General features: G+C 37.2%; 1 protein-coding gene across 9 annotated transcripts in view; it reads left to right on the top strand.

The window, feature by feature from the left end:
- The window catches only part of Trps1 (transcriptional repressor GATA binding 1), a 226,489-nt gene that overhangs the window by 44,006 nt on the left and 163,489 nt on the right, over nucleotides 1–18,994 (top strand). For 8 of the 9 annotated variants that reach the window (XM_039078765.2, XM_039078762.2, XM_063263244.1 and 5 more), the window contains one exon: nucleotides 11,772–12,901. In XM_039078765.2, the coding sequence (XP_038934693.1) occupies nucleotides 11,772–12,901 (1,130 nt within the window). The remainder of the gene's footprint in view (nucleotides 1–11,771; nucleotides 12,902–18,994) is intronic. The other variant, XM_039078768.2, reaches the window with a different exon arrangement.

The raw sequence follows: 18,994 nt of genomic DNA, 5'->3' as shown, positions 1-18,994 counted from the left end.
CATAGCACTTATTTAGCCCAGGAAGTCCCTTGACAGTCATTTTTGTCATCTTCCTAGCCATGGTACCTCATTCCTACAATTTTCTTCTGAATGATGTCAGATAAGATAAGAAATGCACAGAAAGTTAGGTTACAGAGGACAGATGTAAAATATTTTGTAATATTTGTATAGAGGATCAGGATAGAAAATTCTAAGTGCATTCAGGATCAGAATGGGCATCACCATTAGAAAGGGGATGTGGACAAAACTTAATAAGCCAGTTTCATCTTTAAAATTTCCATCTTCTCAGTGAATTTCTACAAATAGAGTTATTTCTGTGGAGCAGTGAATTAAGGCAACATAGTTATTATGCATAAAAGCTGCATGCTTTTGAACTCCTGTCTTATTAAGGATCATTTCCCTGTCTTATGTCAGATACACTCTGCTGTCAAGCTCTGATTTGGAAAGCAAATACGTGTTTTAGATAAAAGGGTTGGAAGTGCATAATGTCAGTATGCGAAACGGTGTTTTATAATTAGCAAGTAATATGATGTTAATACCTGGATTTCCGGCAGTTTCAGTTTGTTCACTCTGGGGACGACTTCTGAGGGAAGCTGATCCCGCCTGTCAGGAAGGCTCTAAAAAGATTACTAAGGCCTAGGGTTTGGAAGAATTCAGATTTTTAAACACACTTCCATTTCCCCCAAATAGTTATTTGTTAGGTTCTTAGTTATTTATAGTAAAGTTTATGTTTGGGTGGAACACTTTTCCTGGGCAGTGATTTTAGAAATGAAACAGATGTGTGAGCTATCTGAATTTGGAAATAAAACAGCTGATCATAACGGTGCTGTGTACTAAATCCCAACTATGCATGCACCAAAGAAGAAAAGTGATCGGTAATCACAGGCAGGATGGCGATCTTGTTTAGAATTATTTTATTTCCCTCTTCAGTTGAATGAATAAATTCCGTAACATGTAGAGTAAAACCAACCCCTGGGGAAAAGTGGGTGATTCTCTCAAGGAAGTGGATGGGTTTAGGGCCAAATCAACAGAAAGTTAACTTCATTTTTCTGTGAAGAAAACACCAAGAATATTGTTGACCAATGATGAGTTTGAACATATGACGCATACATAGTTAATATTGATGCAGAATACATGTCTGAGTAACTTATTAGTTTCCACATTGAACCACAAAACAAACAGCTACTCTTTCTACGTATACTCAGCACCAAAAGCATGGTTAAAATTGCTTTTTACCATCCCAGATTGATGCTTCACAAATGTTCTTTAACTAGTTCTTTCTTTGGGCACTTTATCTGTTTTGACTAAAAGCTGTGAGATAAAATACTGACTACAGAATTTCTTTAATGCAGAATTCTTTAAGAAATATGCATAACTGTCCATCCATCCATCCATCCATCCATCCATCCATCCATCCATCCATCCATCCATCCATCTACCCATCCAGGCATACAAGTAAATACTGAATTTTATGAGTTACTGGCTTGTGTATATACTAATAAAATATTTTTCTAGATGCCAGTATTATGAACAATTTCAGGAATCATTTACTGAGCTACAGTAGTTAAGTCAATTGCAAAAATGGATGAACTATTCATTAATCTTTTTCAATTAAACTGGTTTTTAGGGAACATTCACAGCAGTCAGGTAATGATAGATTTATGACACTTTAGACCAAGATAAAGGAGCACAGGAAAGACCTCAGAGAACTCTGTGCCTTTGATCTATAGTTTGGTTTGACACGGATGGTTTTTATATTAATCGAACTCACTTGACTGCAAATATAAGATAGCTAGTTTGGAAGATGGAGTGATTTAAACAGCGTCTTAGATTTTTATAACTACATTATAAACATTTGAAAATTCAATAGCACAGTTATTATACGACATAAATCACATTTGTGTAAATGGTATTCCAAACAACTTGTCCTATAGATAAAGAACCAAGGCTAGGTGATGGCCAATGACCCTAGAACCACAATTGTCTTGTTTTGCACTTGAGGAATTCATACGGTCCTTCTCTGTTCATCTTCCAGTCATATGCACAGCCTGGAGAACAGAAAAGAGATCATCTGTTTAATGAAAAACAAAAATTAAAAATGACTCCCCGCCCAATCCAAGCTAAGAATAATGGAATCCAAACAACACCAAAACACAAAAAAACAAAATGCAAAAAAAAGAAAATGATTAGCTCTGAGCCACTTGATTTGATAAGGATCCTGTTTCCCTAATGTTTCATCCCCTCTCTGTGTTTTATCAGGGTTTTTTCTTATAGATTTCAGAATAATGGATATGGCCTGATTGGCAAGCCTCATGCCATTTTTACTATCTGTATTCAGTCTTTGAGGCTTGCAAGCAGACCAATAATAGGACAAGAGATTGAGTTCTTTAAAAAGTAATTACAGCCTCTTTCTTTTTAACCTGCTTTATTATGCTTATATTTAAACCTTCTCTGAATGGAGGCCTGCATTAACAACCCGACTCTGCTGTTTCATTAGGGCTTAATGTGCTGTGCATTAGGGCGTTTGCATCATCTTTATGGGGGAGCTTTTAGCTCTCAGATCAGGTTATAAAATTAGGAGTCCTGTCAAGTTGTGCTTCCCACGGGAAAGTGTTTACACTATCCCAAGCTGATAAAAGCTCACGATGCACACAAACCTTTCCATATTAGCAGATCTTTTCTGCTGTTCTGCATTACTCAGGACTCTATGAAAGCAGCTACTGGATTCCTTCTGAGTACTAGAAGGAGCCTTTCTTAACTTACCAGGGACTCTCTTCTGTTTGAGCCAGGAGTGTTACATTTCTGTTTCATAAATATTTTTAATTGCAGTTGTACAATACGTAATGTTAGAAACAGGAAGAACAGATTTTAATGATAGGAAACTATCCATTGTTTTTATACGTTCAACACATTTAACGATAGGAGCTCTATATGTCCTTAACATATAGTTTATTCAGCTAAACACAGGAATTAAAGTCTTGATTCAAAAAGTAAAGGAAAAACAAAACAAAGCTAAACAAAAATAAGACACCCGGGAACATTAATCTCATTGTGGTTTATTTTGACTTGTCCTGAATTTTATTTCCAAATATTTATTTTTTGCCTTGCAGTTTCCTTTGATCTGGACTAGAAGGGAAGTTGTAGATCTTAGCAGGTTCTGTTCCTTTGTTTTTCTGAGTTGAGAACTATTGCAACTTAGAAAAAAAACTGGTGAATGAGACTATAATCAATTCAGACTGTCTATGGAGTACAGAACGTTTGGTGTATGAATCCAGACTTATTTTAGGGCTGTATCTTCTTAACAAGTAATAAAGTGTGCAAAATAAAACATATGCTCACCCCAAGGCCATAAAGCAAAGCAAAGCTATGGCATTTGCCAGTTTATTTTCATCAGTGGAGATGGCTAAGCTGGATAATGTAGCCCCCCAAGGAGGAGAAGTTTGACCATCCCCACTAATCCATTTACCTGCATGGCAGTTAAATCTCCATTTGGCTGTGTTAACTTGAGAGTGGAATGATAAAAGTCCATCCCTCTTTGGTTTTTGGCTTGTTTGTTATCATGGAAAGACTGTGTAACCTTTTCTAGAATATCAGTGTTTCTCTCAAGGCAGAATGTTTAGGATAAAAAATAAATCCAATAATTATCAGTGCATCCAATCAAATTTAGACTCATTCAACTGTTCATAAAAGTTTTATCTTCCAAATGGCCTGCTCTGCTCACTGTATCAAGCAGGAAGATTATTGGGTGCTTTTCATTCTTTGGGTCATTGTAATTATAGCAAGTTTGCAGCTGTGGAAGGCACAGACCCACAGCGAATGCCCCAACTGTAGGGGCGTGTGGAGAGACAACGCAATATCATTTCACTTTCTGATTTTCTTTGTTCTGAGAACCATTAGACCTAGCATATCTTGACTTCTTATTCATCCCGTGACTTCAAATCTTAACAAACGTATACATTTCCAGGCCCTCAACCTTGCTTGGTTTTTATTGAATGGCCAACGCAGCCTTCAGGCTGTCAGTATTTTTAAGTTGATCTATTCTTCTTTCATCATCTTTCAGTTTACATAATAAATATTGCACACAGCTTTCCTCCCCCAGATTTAGATTTGCATTTAATAATAGCTAGCATTTATTAAGGGCTCCTTCTGGGCTGATGTGTCCCTGGGTTCTTTATGTGCATTAACCAACTCATCTTCATAAAAACCCTTGAAGTAGACACTACCATTATATCCATTAGAAGAAAAGAGGAAACAGGTATAGAGGGATTAAAGCACCATGCCCATGAGCAGAGAGTTGCATAACTAGGGTCAATCGGATGTAAACCACGAGAGGCAGGCTCCAGAAGCCTGGTCTCATAACTACTTCAGTATATAGCTTCCTCAAAGGGAAATTGCATTTACTCCAAGGAGAAAAGAGTTGGAGAGAAGCCTAACAGCTCATGAGCTATTCGATCCGCATGCTGAATCATTTTAGATGGGCAGGCATTTGTGATCTCTTTGAGATTATCTGTTATCTAATCCATACAGTATGATGCTGCCCTGTCGGAATTTACTAGGCTAATAATTGAAATCACTGAAAAGAAAATTAAATGTGTTGATTTGTCTCCTTTTTAATTACTGTAATTCATTTTCACTGATTCTTTTGCTACAGAAACTAGTTTTGACAGAGTGGGTACAGGACAAATTTTGCCTTACTCAATTATAAATACAATGTTATTCCCAGATTAAGGGATGCTTCATGCATGCATTTGATTTCTTTTATGTCTTTTCACTCACAGGCTTTTGTTTTAAGAATTTATAATCTGATGGAAGATGTGAGGGATGCTTTCTCCAGTTGGTATGCCCATGAGGACTACTGTTAAGGGGGTGCGCTCACCCTGCTGTGTTCTCCAAGGCTGTATAATTATGCCTTTACCTTCTGCCTACATTGAGCCGAGTACTGTCAATATTAATTATGTTTATTTAGAATATTCAGAATACTTTATTTTTTAAATTTTAATTTACTCTGTGTGTATGAGTTTCTGGGTGGTGTGTGTATGTGTGTGTGTGGGATGTGGTCTGTGTGGTATGCTGTGTGTGGTGTGAATGTGTGTTTGGTATATATATATATATATATATATATATATATATATACATATATATGTTTATATGTGTGTGGTGTGTGTAGTGTGTATGTGTGGCATATAGTGTGTGTATGGGGGTATGTTGTATGTGTGATATGCTGTGCATGGCATGAATATGTGTTTGGTGTATATATGTTTATGTGTGTGGTGTGTGTAGTGTGTATGGGTGGTATATATTGTGTGGTGGTGGTGGTGGTGGTGGTGTGCGTGTGTGTGTGTGTGTGTGTGTGTGTGTGTGTGTGTCGGGGGGCGGGAATGAGCATGTCCATGCAGTTGCCTGAGGGCAGAGGAGGGGCAAAACTTACTTGAGCTGATATACCTGACATCAGTCTGGGAACAATACTCAGCTCTTTGACAAGAGCAGGATGTGTTGTTAAATGCTGAGGCATCCCTTCAGCACATGTGTGAGATTTTTGTGGTAAATCACAGACTTTTGTGAGTTCTGAACTATCGTTTCTTGTTGGTTCCTAGTGCTTCTCAGCTGGTAAAAGTGCCACAAACAAGCGTTTTGGAGTAAAGATATTCTATCCATTCAGAGATTAAACTCTGTTTGCTGAAGTCCCCTGCTCTTTCCTCCCTTTTTCATTTTTCCCTGTGTTTTTATTTTCTTTGTCAGTTCTGAGTATCCAACGCAGGCTTTGTGCATATTAGGCAAGAACCACACTGAGCTCTTCCCCAGCCTGTATTTCCTCGTGCAACACACATGTACTCTTTTTTTTTTCTTTTTTTTTTCTTTTTTTCAGAGCTGGGGACTGAACCCAGGGCCTTGTGCTTGCTAGGCAAGCGCTCTACCACTGAGCTAAATCCCCAATCCCATGTACTCTTTTTTGTTTTTGTTTTTTTAAATCTTCATGTAGGACAGTAGTAGTGAGAGGTAGACAGATGTAGATGTGTCCTATGAGGAGTTGCCTACAACATATTTGGATCTTCTCATTTCCAGTAAAATGTTGACTTCTGAATTATTTTTAATATTTACTGGTGTGTGGGTGTGTGTGTGTGTGTGTGAGAGAGAGAGAGAGAGAGAGAGAGAGAGAGAGAGGGAGGGAGAGAGAGAGAGAGAGAGAGAGAGAGAGAGAGAGAGAGAGAGAGAGAGAGAGAGAGAGTGTTGTATAGCTATTTGTGGGTTATGGGTGTGCACAGATGTGTGTTAGAAGTCAATCTCATTCTATCTTATACCGTTGGTAAAGGGTCTCTCATTGATCCCATAGTTTAGTTAATGGCCTGCAGAAATCCTACTATCTGTGTCCCTCAAAGCTTTGGCTTTATAGGTACATAGGGTTTTTATGTGAAATCATGTTTAGATTACAAACACTGTGACCCGCTGAGCACCATCTCCTCAGCTCGGCACCCAGGTCTTACTGGGATTAGGGTTGTGATTTATCAGTCTTCTGCCATTCCATCTACCAGGTGCTCACAGAAAAACCAGTTACACTGAGTGACACAACAATATAAAATTTAAATAAGCTAGTTATCTGTGAAGAATCGGCATTGCATTCCTTTTAAAGTAACACCCCCACCCCCACCCCGGAATACTTTACATTTTGACCATTGCTCCCATTTAGTTGGCCCCTTTAAATCCAAATGTGAAGAGGATTCACGGGAATTATTGTGGTGACACTGATAAGAACAGGCTGCAGGAATAAGCTGCGTGGAGAGTGAGAAGGCTGCCACATAATTAGATTTGCTACTGAAAATTTTAAGCACTTCCTCGCCATCAGAAGCGCGACACTGCAGCGCACTTGGCATTCGGGAATGCGATTTTGAAGCTCTACACACGCAGAAGCATTCTTTATGTGTCTTAGCAGGTTAAATCTGGCCATAGGCATTTTTAGCCTTGTCCATCCCTTACAGATTTCTTCAAGAAATATGAAAGTCCATTATTTCAACAGTGATCTCTATTTAATAACTTAGCTTTTTATTTTAAGGTTTTTACCTTTTTGACTATCTGCCCATAACCTCAAGTCCTCTCAAATTAGCACCCTCCTACTTCGCTCTGTTGTCATCAATTATAGTTCTTGAAAAGGAACCACATCTGAGAGAGAGTTTGTGTGTAGTTCAAACAACTCATTTTTCTAATGTGTTGAAAATGAGTAATTGGACTAAAGTGTCATTTTAAGAATTCCAAGGCTTTAAAACATTTTCCCTTGACATATTCCTTCAGATATTATTTTATTCAGTTTTAATGCATATTATCTGGGGGAAATGAATGAATTCGTACAGACCATGAGGAAACAGTTTTTGAATGTTTTTTGAATTCTCTTGTGAAATGTTTCTGTTAAACAATATGAAATAAATTATAAAGACAACCTATGTAAAATACTATGTGGAAGGAATAGATTCGTTTTAAAAGGCTAAGTTTGAAAATTGGGATTAAAACACAATTACACCATTATTGTTAAGAGGGAACATAAGTTAAAAATCTGTTTTTGTTTGTGTTGTTGTTGTTGGTGGTGGTGGGCATGTGTGTGTGGGGGGGCTGGTTTTTATGTCTAATGTTATTGGTCTTTGGAAGTTTATATGCTCATTTGCTTCGTATGAAAGACACAGCTAAGGGTTTTTTTCTGAAGGCCAAAGCAATGCTGGAGTTGCCGTGAGTGCTTATGCTTCCTTATTCCAGGTGACTCGGGGATGTTGGAGAGATCTTACTGTTTGTCCTCAGTCACATTTGTGCTTTTAGATCAAATGCAGGGAGCCCTTACATACTTCAAATATTAGTAACAAGTTCTCCTTCCCGTCTAGAAAGAATATAAATAGATCATTAGCCTAGTAACAGCAAATGGAACCTTTCAGTTATGCTAAGCGTACTGTTTGAACAAAGTGTGTTGAATTTGCCACTGATGTCACCAGTTCCTGTCTTTGATCGATTCATCATGTTGGCAGGAGAAATGTACTGAATGGGTCACTTTACTAAGTAATATTTTATTCTTGTGACTATTGCTCTGGAGTGTACTGACTAATACATGCTGTCTACTGACTAATACACTTTATGGGCATGTGAGCTCTTTAGATTTTATTTAATTATGAAATTGATGAAATTTAAGGAATTGAAACACATGTCATTTTTACTGCCTTTATCTTAATAGCTACATGTGAGCCATGCCTATCAATGGCACAGAGAGTAAGCACCAAAGTTTTTATTCCTTTGGAAAATTCCATTGGATGGGATAGCTTTAGAGTCTCATTTGATGCTTACAATAATCCACATAAATGGCAAAATTGTGCAACATTGTTTATATTCAGAGAGAGGGGAAACGAGTCTTAGGTTTCTATGTTTGGTTACAGATTTGATATGGGGAACTTCTAGGAGCAGATAAATGCATGAAAATGTGACTGCAGTGAAACAAAGTGTTCTTCATCCAGAATATTTCTTTTTAAATATCCTTAAGGCAAAGAGGTGGTCTAGCTCATGCTCCTTATTTTCATAATGTCCATCCCAGTGCCCAGCACAAGCCAAATAGCAACACTAGGGAGCTAGAGGAGTGCATGTTGGGTCAAAAAAGAATATACAGCTGTATGATTTCAATTTGTGAATATCTACATAGAAATGTTCTGCATTAATCCATTATAATTTCAAATGTTGGTTAGTAAAGGAAGAAAGTCAGTATGTTCTACTTTTTGTCTTTTTAAGTATAATCATAGCTAAGAGATATTTTTACAATTATTGTTGAATTCCAACCTTTGAGAAGTTTGGAGTAACTATGTATAAGAGCGGTTTCCTGACAATAGGTTTTAATAAATTGTTACTGATAATGCTTAAACTTTTCTTGCTATGAAGTTTTATTTAACTAAGATAGGAGAAGATCAAAACTAACATGTGCAGGTACTAAAAATAAAATCAGTGTGGGCAGTAGACATGGATAGTGTCTCCTAATAAATTCTGTTTTATTTTTCAGAGGTGGCTAAATAATGAATATCAGATACGTATTACTGTGACTTGTGTAAACGGGCTACTGTAGAAGCATCACATAGAGTCTAGATCATCTTTTTGAGAGAAAAACTAAGTAGACTATAAAAATCTTGTATTTCCCTCGATAGTTTTTTAATAATATGTGATTCCCATGCCATTTTGATTTCCATACTGCATAAAAGTATGGCTTACCGACATCAGCCAATAAGACATTTTTGTAATCTATAGAAGGATCAAAGTGAATGCTTTTTGTCATGGAATACGATTTGTGAGTTTTAATGGTTGCTTGTGTTGTATAAGAAAGCTCAATTGTGGGAACGCACAATTAGGATAATTGTGGAATTTAGTAGTTATTCAGAGCGTACTGAGTAGTGGAGTTGTCACACCTACTTCCATAGGTGAAGAACACGTCTCAGACACATTGTCAACACTAATTGAGACAACCTAATAACCTTAAAGTTTGCTTCGTTTCCATCAAAATACTTCCCTGATAATTATTCCTAAACTTCTCTTCATTCACGGTTAGAAACAACTGAAAAGGTGCCTACAAATGGATAATATTTCACTTGAAAATCTTCTGTGTAGGGGTTTCCTAAGAACATGTGTCCTAATTGTTCAACTACTTTGGCATGGCTGGGCACATGGGGCTTAAAGATTGCAAAATCAAACGTGGTGATGATCTGAGGTAGTTTCTTAGGAATCTTACTTGTTTGAGCAGAAGTTCGAAGCCTTTTACATTAAGCAGGTCAGCATATTGAAGCGATGTAGTAGATAAAACAACACAATTATTCATCTTTAGACTTTTGCACTTTGTGGTTATCATTATTATAAGACAGTATTTACCATTTTGATCTGTACTTAAGTTCCCAAAATGATTGATAATGGCATCCCACTTACTGTTTGTTTCTTTGAACGTAAGATTTCTTCTCAATTCTAGTGAATTGGGAAGTCCATGTAGAAGTTTTGCAATAGAATCTGTTTTGTGCAACTTTCAGCTCTTTTTGACCAGTGTAAGGATGCGCTCTGTGTTTTTTGTCAAGGATTTGACTTTGACCCTCTTTTAAGCTGTTGACTCTCAGATTTCTACATGGCAGCGTTTGCCAGTATTAGCTTTCATGGTTCAGAAATCATATTTTGATAGATTAAAAACTATGTGCACCCACACGCACACAAATGTGTGCACACACTTGTGTGTTTGTGCATGTGTGTATATCTTCATGCATGTGTGTGTATCATCATCTTTTAAGAAAGAATGTGAAAACAATCAAACTGTTATCTTAATATCCATTCAATAACAAGATGTTTATGTGTTAGTGTTGATTTCCTAGAACTATAATGCTGGACACGAATTTAGAACTTACCACAGTTAAGGAAGCTGTTGGCCTGAGAGTTTAATGAAGAGTCTGCCTTTTTGGGAAGCAAATGCTTACATTTTAGTTCCATACAGTAGAAGAAACAACCAGTTCAGAATGCACTACAGAATATAATTTACATTTTAAGTAGAACATTCAAATGATTTTGAGAAGCCGAAACTTTTCTCATGGAATGATTTGGAAATGAGCAGTCATCACACGTGTCATTTTTGAGCAGCTGTTGAAGAAGGCAGAACATGATTTTGCCACTTGCTTCAAACACTACATCTGGTTGCTGGAAAAATAAGAGATCACTGATGTCTGAAGGAAGCGCTTGCCCTCACACTCCTTTGCTTCCTTCCTTCCTTCCTTTCTATATTTTATTTTTTCAAGATTTCAGCCAGCAATTCTATTTCAAACCATGAGTTTTGGTTCAGTATGATTCTTGACTGAGATACCTATTCAGATCAGGAAATTCCTTATAAAGTGCCTTTGAAGGCCAATAAAATTTTCTTTCTTTCTTTTTTCTCTCGTTATTTATTTTTATTTATTTCTCTTTCTTTATTCGAGCTAGAGTTTGCATATTTAGCCTAAGGCAGTTTTGAACTCTGTCTTCTGAATGTTGCATTATATTCTATGATAGCATGCTTTACTATTCAACTAAAGGTCATCAAAGACAGTAGAATTGTATAGCTTTTCATGGAGCGTTCATTGCCTTATTTTAATGTTTGACCATTTTGGAGGGGATAGTGGCTACTAGCTATCAAAGCCCTAACAGGTTTATCTCCATTCTTTGGCCTAGAAGAGTTTGAAATACTCACTATTCTTGCCCATTTAGTTTTAATTTGGTTTTATTGTGCATAATTAAGCTTCTGTTAGAAACCCTATGTGCGATCATTTTAGGACCCGTAAACAGTAAAACAAAGGACTGCTCTTTGCCTGTCACCTCAATGCTAAAGGAATGAGTGTCACATTTCCTTAGAGAATCTCTTCAATGAGTGACCTCTTCAATGACTACCTCTGGTTTTCATAGCAGCCCTTATATTTTCAAATGGAAACCCCTTGTTATTTGGGTGTTTCTGCAGTCATGTAGAGCAAACCCACGTAGTTACAAATAGATTTCTTAAAATATATATTATTTAGTTCTATGAATTGGTTATAGTACTTTTATTACATGTCTTCCTCCTTTGCCCTAAAATGAAGTACACAAGTTGTCCCCAGTGAGAAATAAGGACTGCTCTGTACCCCTAGCTCAAGTGTTTCCTAAGATGCAGGCAAAGTACTATCATTTTATAAACGTGTTCAATACTTGACAATAACCCTTCCTTCCCAACAGGTGACTGAATTCATGGCACGTCTAATGTAACTTCCATCTCTCCCTCATTGCAGGTCACTTCAGGTGGAACGTTCATTGGCATTGGACGGAAAACTCCCGATTGCCAAGGCAACACCAAGTATTTCCGCTGCAAATTCTGCAATTTCACTTACATGGGCAACTCGTCAACTGAACTAGAACAACATTTTCTTCAGACTCACCCGAATAAAATCAAAGTGTCTCTCCCGTCCTCCGAGGGCGTGAAAGCTTCAGAGAAAAACTCTAACAAATCCATCCCTGCGCTTCGAGCCAGTGACTCTGGGGATGTAGGAAAATGGCAGGACAAAATGACAGTCAAAGCTGGAGATGACACCCCTGTCGGCTACTCAGTGCCCATCAAGCCCCTCGATTCCTCACGACAAAATGGTACAGAGGCCACCAGTTATTACTGGTGTAAATTTTGTAGTTTCAGCTGTGAGTCATCTAGCTCGCTTAAGCTGCTAGAACATTACGGCAAGCAGCATGGAGCAGTGCAGTCGGGCGGCCTTAATCCAGAGTTGAATGACAAACTTCCCAGGGGCTCTGTCATTAATCAAAATGATCTAGCCAAAAGTGTAGAAGGAGAGCCATTGACCAAGCCAGAAAAGGGCTTGAGTGGGGCTAAAAAGAAGGACTTCCCCAGCAAGGGAGCAGAGGATAATATGGTAACGAGCTATAACTGTCAGTTCTGTGACTTTAGATATTCCAAAAGCCATGGCCCTGATGTGATTGTAGTGGGTCCACTTCTCCGTCATTATCAGCAACTCCATAACATCCACAAGTGTACCATTAAGCATTGTCCATTCTGTCCCAGAGGCCTTTGCAGCCCAGAAAAGCACCTTGGAGAAATTACTTATCCGTTTGCTTGTAGAAAAAGTAATTGTTCCCACTGTGCACTCTTGCTGTTACACTTGTCTCCTGGGGTGGCCGGAAGTTCCAGAGTCAAACACCAATGCCACCAGTGTTCCTTCTCTACCCCCGATGTAGATGTGCTCCTCTTTCACTATGAGACCATGCATGAGTCCCAAGCATCGGATGTCAAACAAGAGGTAAACCACCTGCTAGGATCTGAAGGGCAGCAGGCTGCCAGGGACAGCAAGGAACACTCGTGCACCAAATGTGATTTTATAACCCAGGTGGAAGAAGAGATCTCTAGACACTACAGGTAAGTCTGCTGGGGAGCAAAATACCAAGGAATCAGAGAACCCAGAGGATGGAGGCAGGAATTGGCGGGACTGCACGTGGTGTGGCTGAACATATAGGGCAGTCACATTGAAGGTCTTCTAGAGAATTGCAAAGAAGTTGGTTGATGTGATGTCTTCACATTGTAATTTAGTCATGTGCTCTCATGTCTCCTAAATGTCTTCTACCGCTTGCAGAGTTCATTTTCCAATTCTCAGCAGTATGGATGATGGATGAGGTTACTGATTTACCATAGCTAGTATGACTCTGCATCCCATAATTATAGAAGAGACAGCACCCAAATTAATGGTTCTATTAGAATATATGGTATGTTCTGGGGAAAAAAAAATCAGTCCGAGAATGTTTCCTGTTTCTCTCTTTGAATGAGATTGGTTGCTCCTTTCACTCATTTAATATATGTGTTTGCTTTTTAATTTCAGAACTGTACATTGTACCAGGAATTGAGTGTGTAGGAGTAAATAAGATAGGCACAGTTAGTAACCACTTGTAGCTGGCAATTAAAAGGGAGGAAAAGGCACCCACATATCATCAGGTGTCGGGAGTGTCACAAAATCAGAGGAACCAAAGACTCCATTTGAGATAAACGTAGTAAGACCACACCTTAACCATGACAAGTCAGGAAATGCCATCTAAGGAAGAGCCGTTTAAGCTGAGACCTGTTTATAATCTGGGATTATTATGCTCAAGGCTTTCAGATACACGGTGTGCAGAGTTGAGCATTTATTGTTATTCTGCCTCTCAGCACTGAAGTAAATTGTATATTTTCTTTCTTCTATTATCTTTAATTTTTGACATGGTCCTACTGTAACTCAAGCTTGAGTATGAATAACTCTCTGTATAACCCAGGTTGACTCTAAACTCCTGGCAATATTTCTGCCTCAGGGTTTGCCACACATTGAGATGAGAGGGGCAAGCCATTGCAGGTAGCTTTTTCTTGCTATTGGAAATGCTTTTCAATATTGAGGTTCAATACCCTAGATTGAAAACAAGTCTGCTTATTTTAGTTTTGTGTGTGTAACTTCTCAGTTATCAGTAATGAGGGAGTTGTGCCCAACAATAGGCTAAGGATGTTAGATGCTAATGTGAAGGACATTCTAGTGTTCACAGTGCATCAAAATGTTCAGAAAACACTTACTTGAGATTTACACTGTTTAATTTATAAGGTCAGCTCTGGGAAAGACACAGGGTTGCAATCAAGTATGTGTTCACACTTGCAATGAGTGTTTCTGTCTCCTCTGATGTTTGTCGCATGTTAATTTCTTTCTGGGCTAGCAAGCGCCAGCTTTTCTGCAACTCTTACTAGTGTGGATGCACAAGTATGGGTGAGTTTGTGCATATTTACTTGTGAAGTGCTACTGACTTTTTGCAGCAATTGTTATTTCTCTAATCATGAGGGAAATGGAATAAGTACAGAAATACACAGATATGTATTATGTGTGTTCATGTGCATATGGGTGAATATATGTGTGGATGAATGTACTGGCCCCCTACACACAAAGACAAAGCTAATGGTACACATAGAAACCATAGGATTTGGGCAAACAACATTTTCTCCAGGGTCTAAGCCATTACTTAAAATTTTGTTTGAAATATACAGGATATTTATGTCCTTTAGATAAAGGAAATAATCTTTGGAGAAATGAATAGTATGAATAAAGGAGATACCTTAGTAATATCCGGATTAATTTACTTCTTAGTACTGAAAGTAGCCTCTACTAGGAAAAGAGTATTCTATCCTTACCCCGCACTGTAGCTGTAAAGTTTAACACATGAGCATGCATAGGTCGTGGCAAAGGTCTTTATGCAAATGGCATTCCCAGCAGTGTTTACCTCCATAATAATTTTCAATACTGATAGCTCCAAGGTGAGTTACATTTTAATCTTCCATTACTTAGTTGTAGAGCCTTTTGAGGGTCTAAGGTGTATGCCAAAGATAGTAGTATGTTGGCTTTGAGTTTAAGTCAAACTCCTAGCATTTTATTAGCTAAGAAATTAAATAGAATGTGTCCTTAAAGCACAGAGTACTTTAATAATACTTTTAAATATTGACATGCTTTCGTGGATCTAAGGACCTTTTAGATTTTAGGTTATGCACCCACAAGTGGAGAAGTTTTATGGACTTGTTTGAAATTTAGAGCCTTATGGTTTCAAGAGTCATAATTCATGACTAGGAAGTATAAGGAAACTTTAACAAATGTCGATCACATTGGAAGCCTCAAGGATGTAACATGAAATAGTCATGCAGGCGGTTAAAATTCAATCCATTATGGAACTATTTTCTTCCATGCAATGTTTTAAAAATAGAATAAGAGGTCATCTTACCTTATCTCAAATCTTTATAATGGCGCTCGTAGAGTGCAACTAGTATCATTATATGATACTGTTATGGGATATTCTGGTCTTTGAGTACTCGATGAACAAGAGTGAGACTATAGCAAAAATTAAGATAAGCCTCTAACTGTACAACAAGTGCGAAATCATTTTTATCCAAAACAGAGGTGATATGGAACTCAGAGAAATCTCAGCATGGAATCCATAAGTGCTGGGCTGTTCTGAGTGGGGCTGAAATGTTATCCACTCAATAACTAGAAATGGGTCATTTATCATCCTTTCACAGTGCTAAAACACCTCCTAATTCACCTTGTATCTGTCATTATTTTCCATGCATTAATCTGTTTCTCTTACTTCATATTTTTTATTAGTTTATACTATTCAATAGATAGTACTTCTATTTTCTATTAGTTACCATTTTTATCAAAAATGTACAGTGTTATAATTCATGTTTCAGACCTAAGTAGGACAAAAGTCTCCTTACAAAGCAACTGTAAGCAAGTATTTTAGTTAAAACATACTTTTAATGTATTGCCAGACTTCCCCAAATTAAGGGGAATTTCCAAAGCTTATTCTCCACTTCACCAAGAACGAGCTAAACCATAGTGAGGGAGAAGTGAAAAGTAAGTGTGGCATGTGAGGTTGCTCAGAGGACAAATGCCAGTGTGTCTGCTGGACGTAGTCAAGACTAAGGCGTGGGGTCATCTGAAAAAGAAGCTGAATTCACGAGTTCCGCTTTAGTGCTGCTGTTCACTAAATAAGTTCTACATTCAGTGCTCCACTGTTTGCTAAATTTATAGTAGAAAAGCACTTCAATTTTTATTTGCAAAGTAGTCCTAGGTTAAGGCAAGTTTTATACGTGTTTACTGCTGCAAAATTTGCTATGTAGACGGAGAGCCGATACACCATATGTGGAAAAGGTAGAAAGCAGAAATGATAGATTTTGATACCAGGAACTTGAGATAGAGTAATTTTCAGTGATAATGTCATAATTGTCATGTGTTTAAAGAAGTAAAATACTATTTAAAATTAATCATGCAATGGAAAACTTTACTGAGGGGAACCAACGAACAGATACCGTTACTAATTAAAAAACATAATCGTTGAAAATTAAATAGGATAATTTCCAGATTCGGTAACAATAACGAGCTGTGAGGAAATCACAATGAGACATTAGAACAACATTTTTTGAATAAATATTCTTTTATTTAAATATTTGATTAATCTAATTATTTAATTTGTGTGAGTGTTTTGTCTGCATGCTTGTCTATGCACCACTTGTTTGCTTGATGACTCAGAGACCAGAAAAGGGTGTTGGATTTCCTGAGTCTGGAGTTACGGTCAGCTGTGAGACACCATGTGGATGCTAGGATAAGACCATGATCTTCTAGAAGAGCAGCCAGTGCTCTTAATTGCTGGGTCATCTCTCCAGGCCCAGAGAGAAAGTTTTGAAGAGACAACAAGGCAGTTAAAAATACAAAACCAGATAATGAATACTCTATGGAAATACAATGAAATCTTTACATATGCACAACTAGTCGCAATCTTAGAAGAAGAAACAGAAAATGGCATAGTTGGTATCTGAGAAGAAAATAGCAAGTGCTATCTTCCAGGACTCCCTGATGAAAAAATAGAATGCATGGATACAAAGAAGCATAAGCTATACTAAGTAAAATACATCAAACTAAACTTATCCATAAGTATATTATTGCAAAATCCAAAAGCCGTGATCTTTAAGAGGAGCCACAGACAAACAGTAAATGAAGTACATAGAAAGGAGAAGTTATTTGATATGCTCTCATTAGCAAAGTTGGAAACCGGAAGCAGGAGGAATATTGACAAATGAAACCAACCTAGTGTTGCTTGCCACCCACCCAGACAGTCTCTAAGGATGTAAGAGTAGACATGTTCAGATAAGACCTGGGGAGCAGCTCTGTCACAGGCACCTGTCATTGGGATATTTATGAATAATTTTAGGATGGTTATCTTATATCTCTGAGTTCGAAGTAATTAACACTGGGTGCTGTAGATGGTCAGAGTAATGAGGCCATGGCTTAGTATTTATCTTAAACGGTGTTGATGGAACATGGCTAATGTGTTTGATTGATATTGAAAATAGGTATTTATGATCAGCACTTAATTATCAGAAAATATGGAAATACCAAGTCTCCTGAACATCAGTTCAATTTGTAAATTGATAAAAGCATGGTAATTACAGTGAGATCAGTGTTGATTTTATATTTTTTTAAGTAGTGTATAATAAATCAATGCCTGGAATACTCAGATGCAGACATCACATTTTAACTTGAAAACTGCCACTGCGAAACAGAAAAATATTAAGAATGTTGCAGACCATGGAGAAAATAATGTGTAGAATTTTTTACCTTTACTTGTAAACATTAATTATGAAAAATTCATAATTAATTATGAAAAATTTCAAAAATGTCTTGAACGCATGCAACATGATTGTCTGGGACAGCGGGTGTTGCACAGTGGGAGAGTGCAAAGGATGTGCAAGGGATGTGCAAGGCAAGATCAGCAAAGCAGATATGTAAGCACACATAAAAGAAAAAGAAAATATCTAGTTAGTCTGCAAATAAGAGAAATTTTAGGCTTGATTTTCCATTTATGATAGGTTTTATATAGGTTAGTATTTGTTGTTTGCTTTTCTTTATTGGAAGACATATTTCTGTTCTGAATACATATGTATTAGAGCATATCATCCCTTTCAAAATGAATTACAAACTGGAATTTTCCAGGCATGACACTGTGTAATTTTCTAACACTAAATGGAATAGACAGTTTAACCTACTTGAAGATGAAGCACACTCTTTATTAAAGATAGCTACTACAAATTAACTATTAGTCAGACTATTGAAACTTAAGAAATAAATCAGCATTTCTCCCCAGTAAGACCAAAATGCACCTCACTTCTAAAATATTTTGGCATATGTCTGTAATTCTGAAACATGGTAGGTGAAGGATTAGGAGTGTAAATGGCATTCTCATATCATCTTCCACAGTGAGTTACTGATCAACTTGGGCTACGTGAGACCCTGCCTCATAGAGAGCAACAATATTGAGGTGTTTTTTAAAAAATCTGTTTTCTGGTTGGATCTGCCTTTTGAGAACTCTCACATCTTTTCTTTATCATTCTAAGATTGTCCCAACACATTATAGATTTTGATATCAACAAAATTGAATCTGAGAAATGACCAATGCTTACTGCATAACAGTCTTACTGATCTATGTTTAAATTAAGATATTTACTCACCAACATTGACCCTACCTGTGTCATGATTTATCTGTAATTATTTGATTCTATAAAGTTTTATTGATTAGCATTTATGACTTTTTTCATTTCCTTTGATTTTCCTTTCGTTCACTGATAAAGAAAAACCATGGTTCAAATTCTTCACAATTACTATTAACATTCAGTAAGAAAGTGCCTTTCAGGAGATACTTAACATCAGTCACTAGAAAGAGAATGTAAGAGAGAAAAGTAAAACATTGATATTGCTTTAGTATATACCAAGACTGGCTTACTGTACAAATAGAAATACCATCTGTCTTAGAGAAGAATGAGTTTATCAGAGACTTACCATTTCAGAGGTTACAATTTATCACATGGTAGAGACCATGTCAGCAGGCAGAAAGCTTTATGCTAAAACAGTGTCAAAAAGCTTACATCTTGACTCAGATTTATGAGGCAGAGACAGAGAGA

The sequence above is a fragment of the Rattus norvegicus genome, chromosome 7 (assembly GCF_036323735.1).
Source record: "Rattus norvegicus strain BN/NHsdMcwi chromosome 7, GRCr8, whole genome shotgun sequence".
In the NCBI taxonomy this organism is placed as follows: Eukaryota; Metazoa; Chordata; class Mammalia; order Rodentia; family Muridae; genus Rattus; species Rattus norvegicus.
The sequence above is the reverse complement of the archived record's forward strand: the minus strand, read 5'-3'. Positions and strand labels throughout refer to the sequence as shown.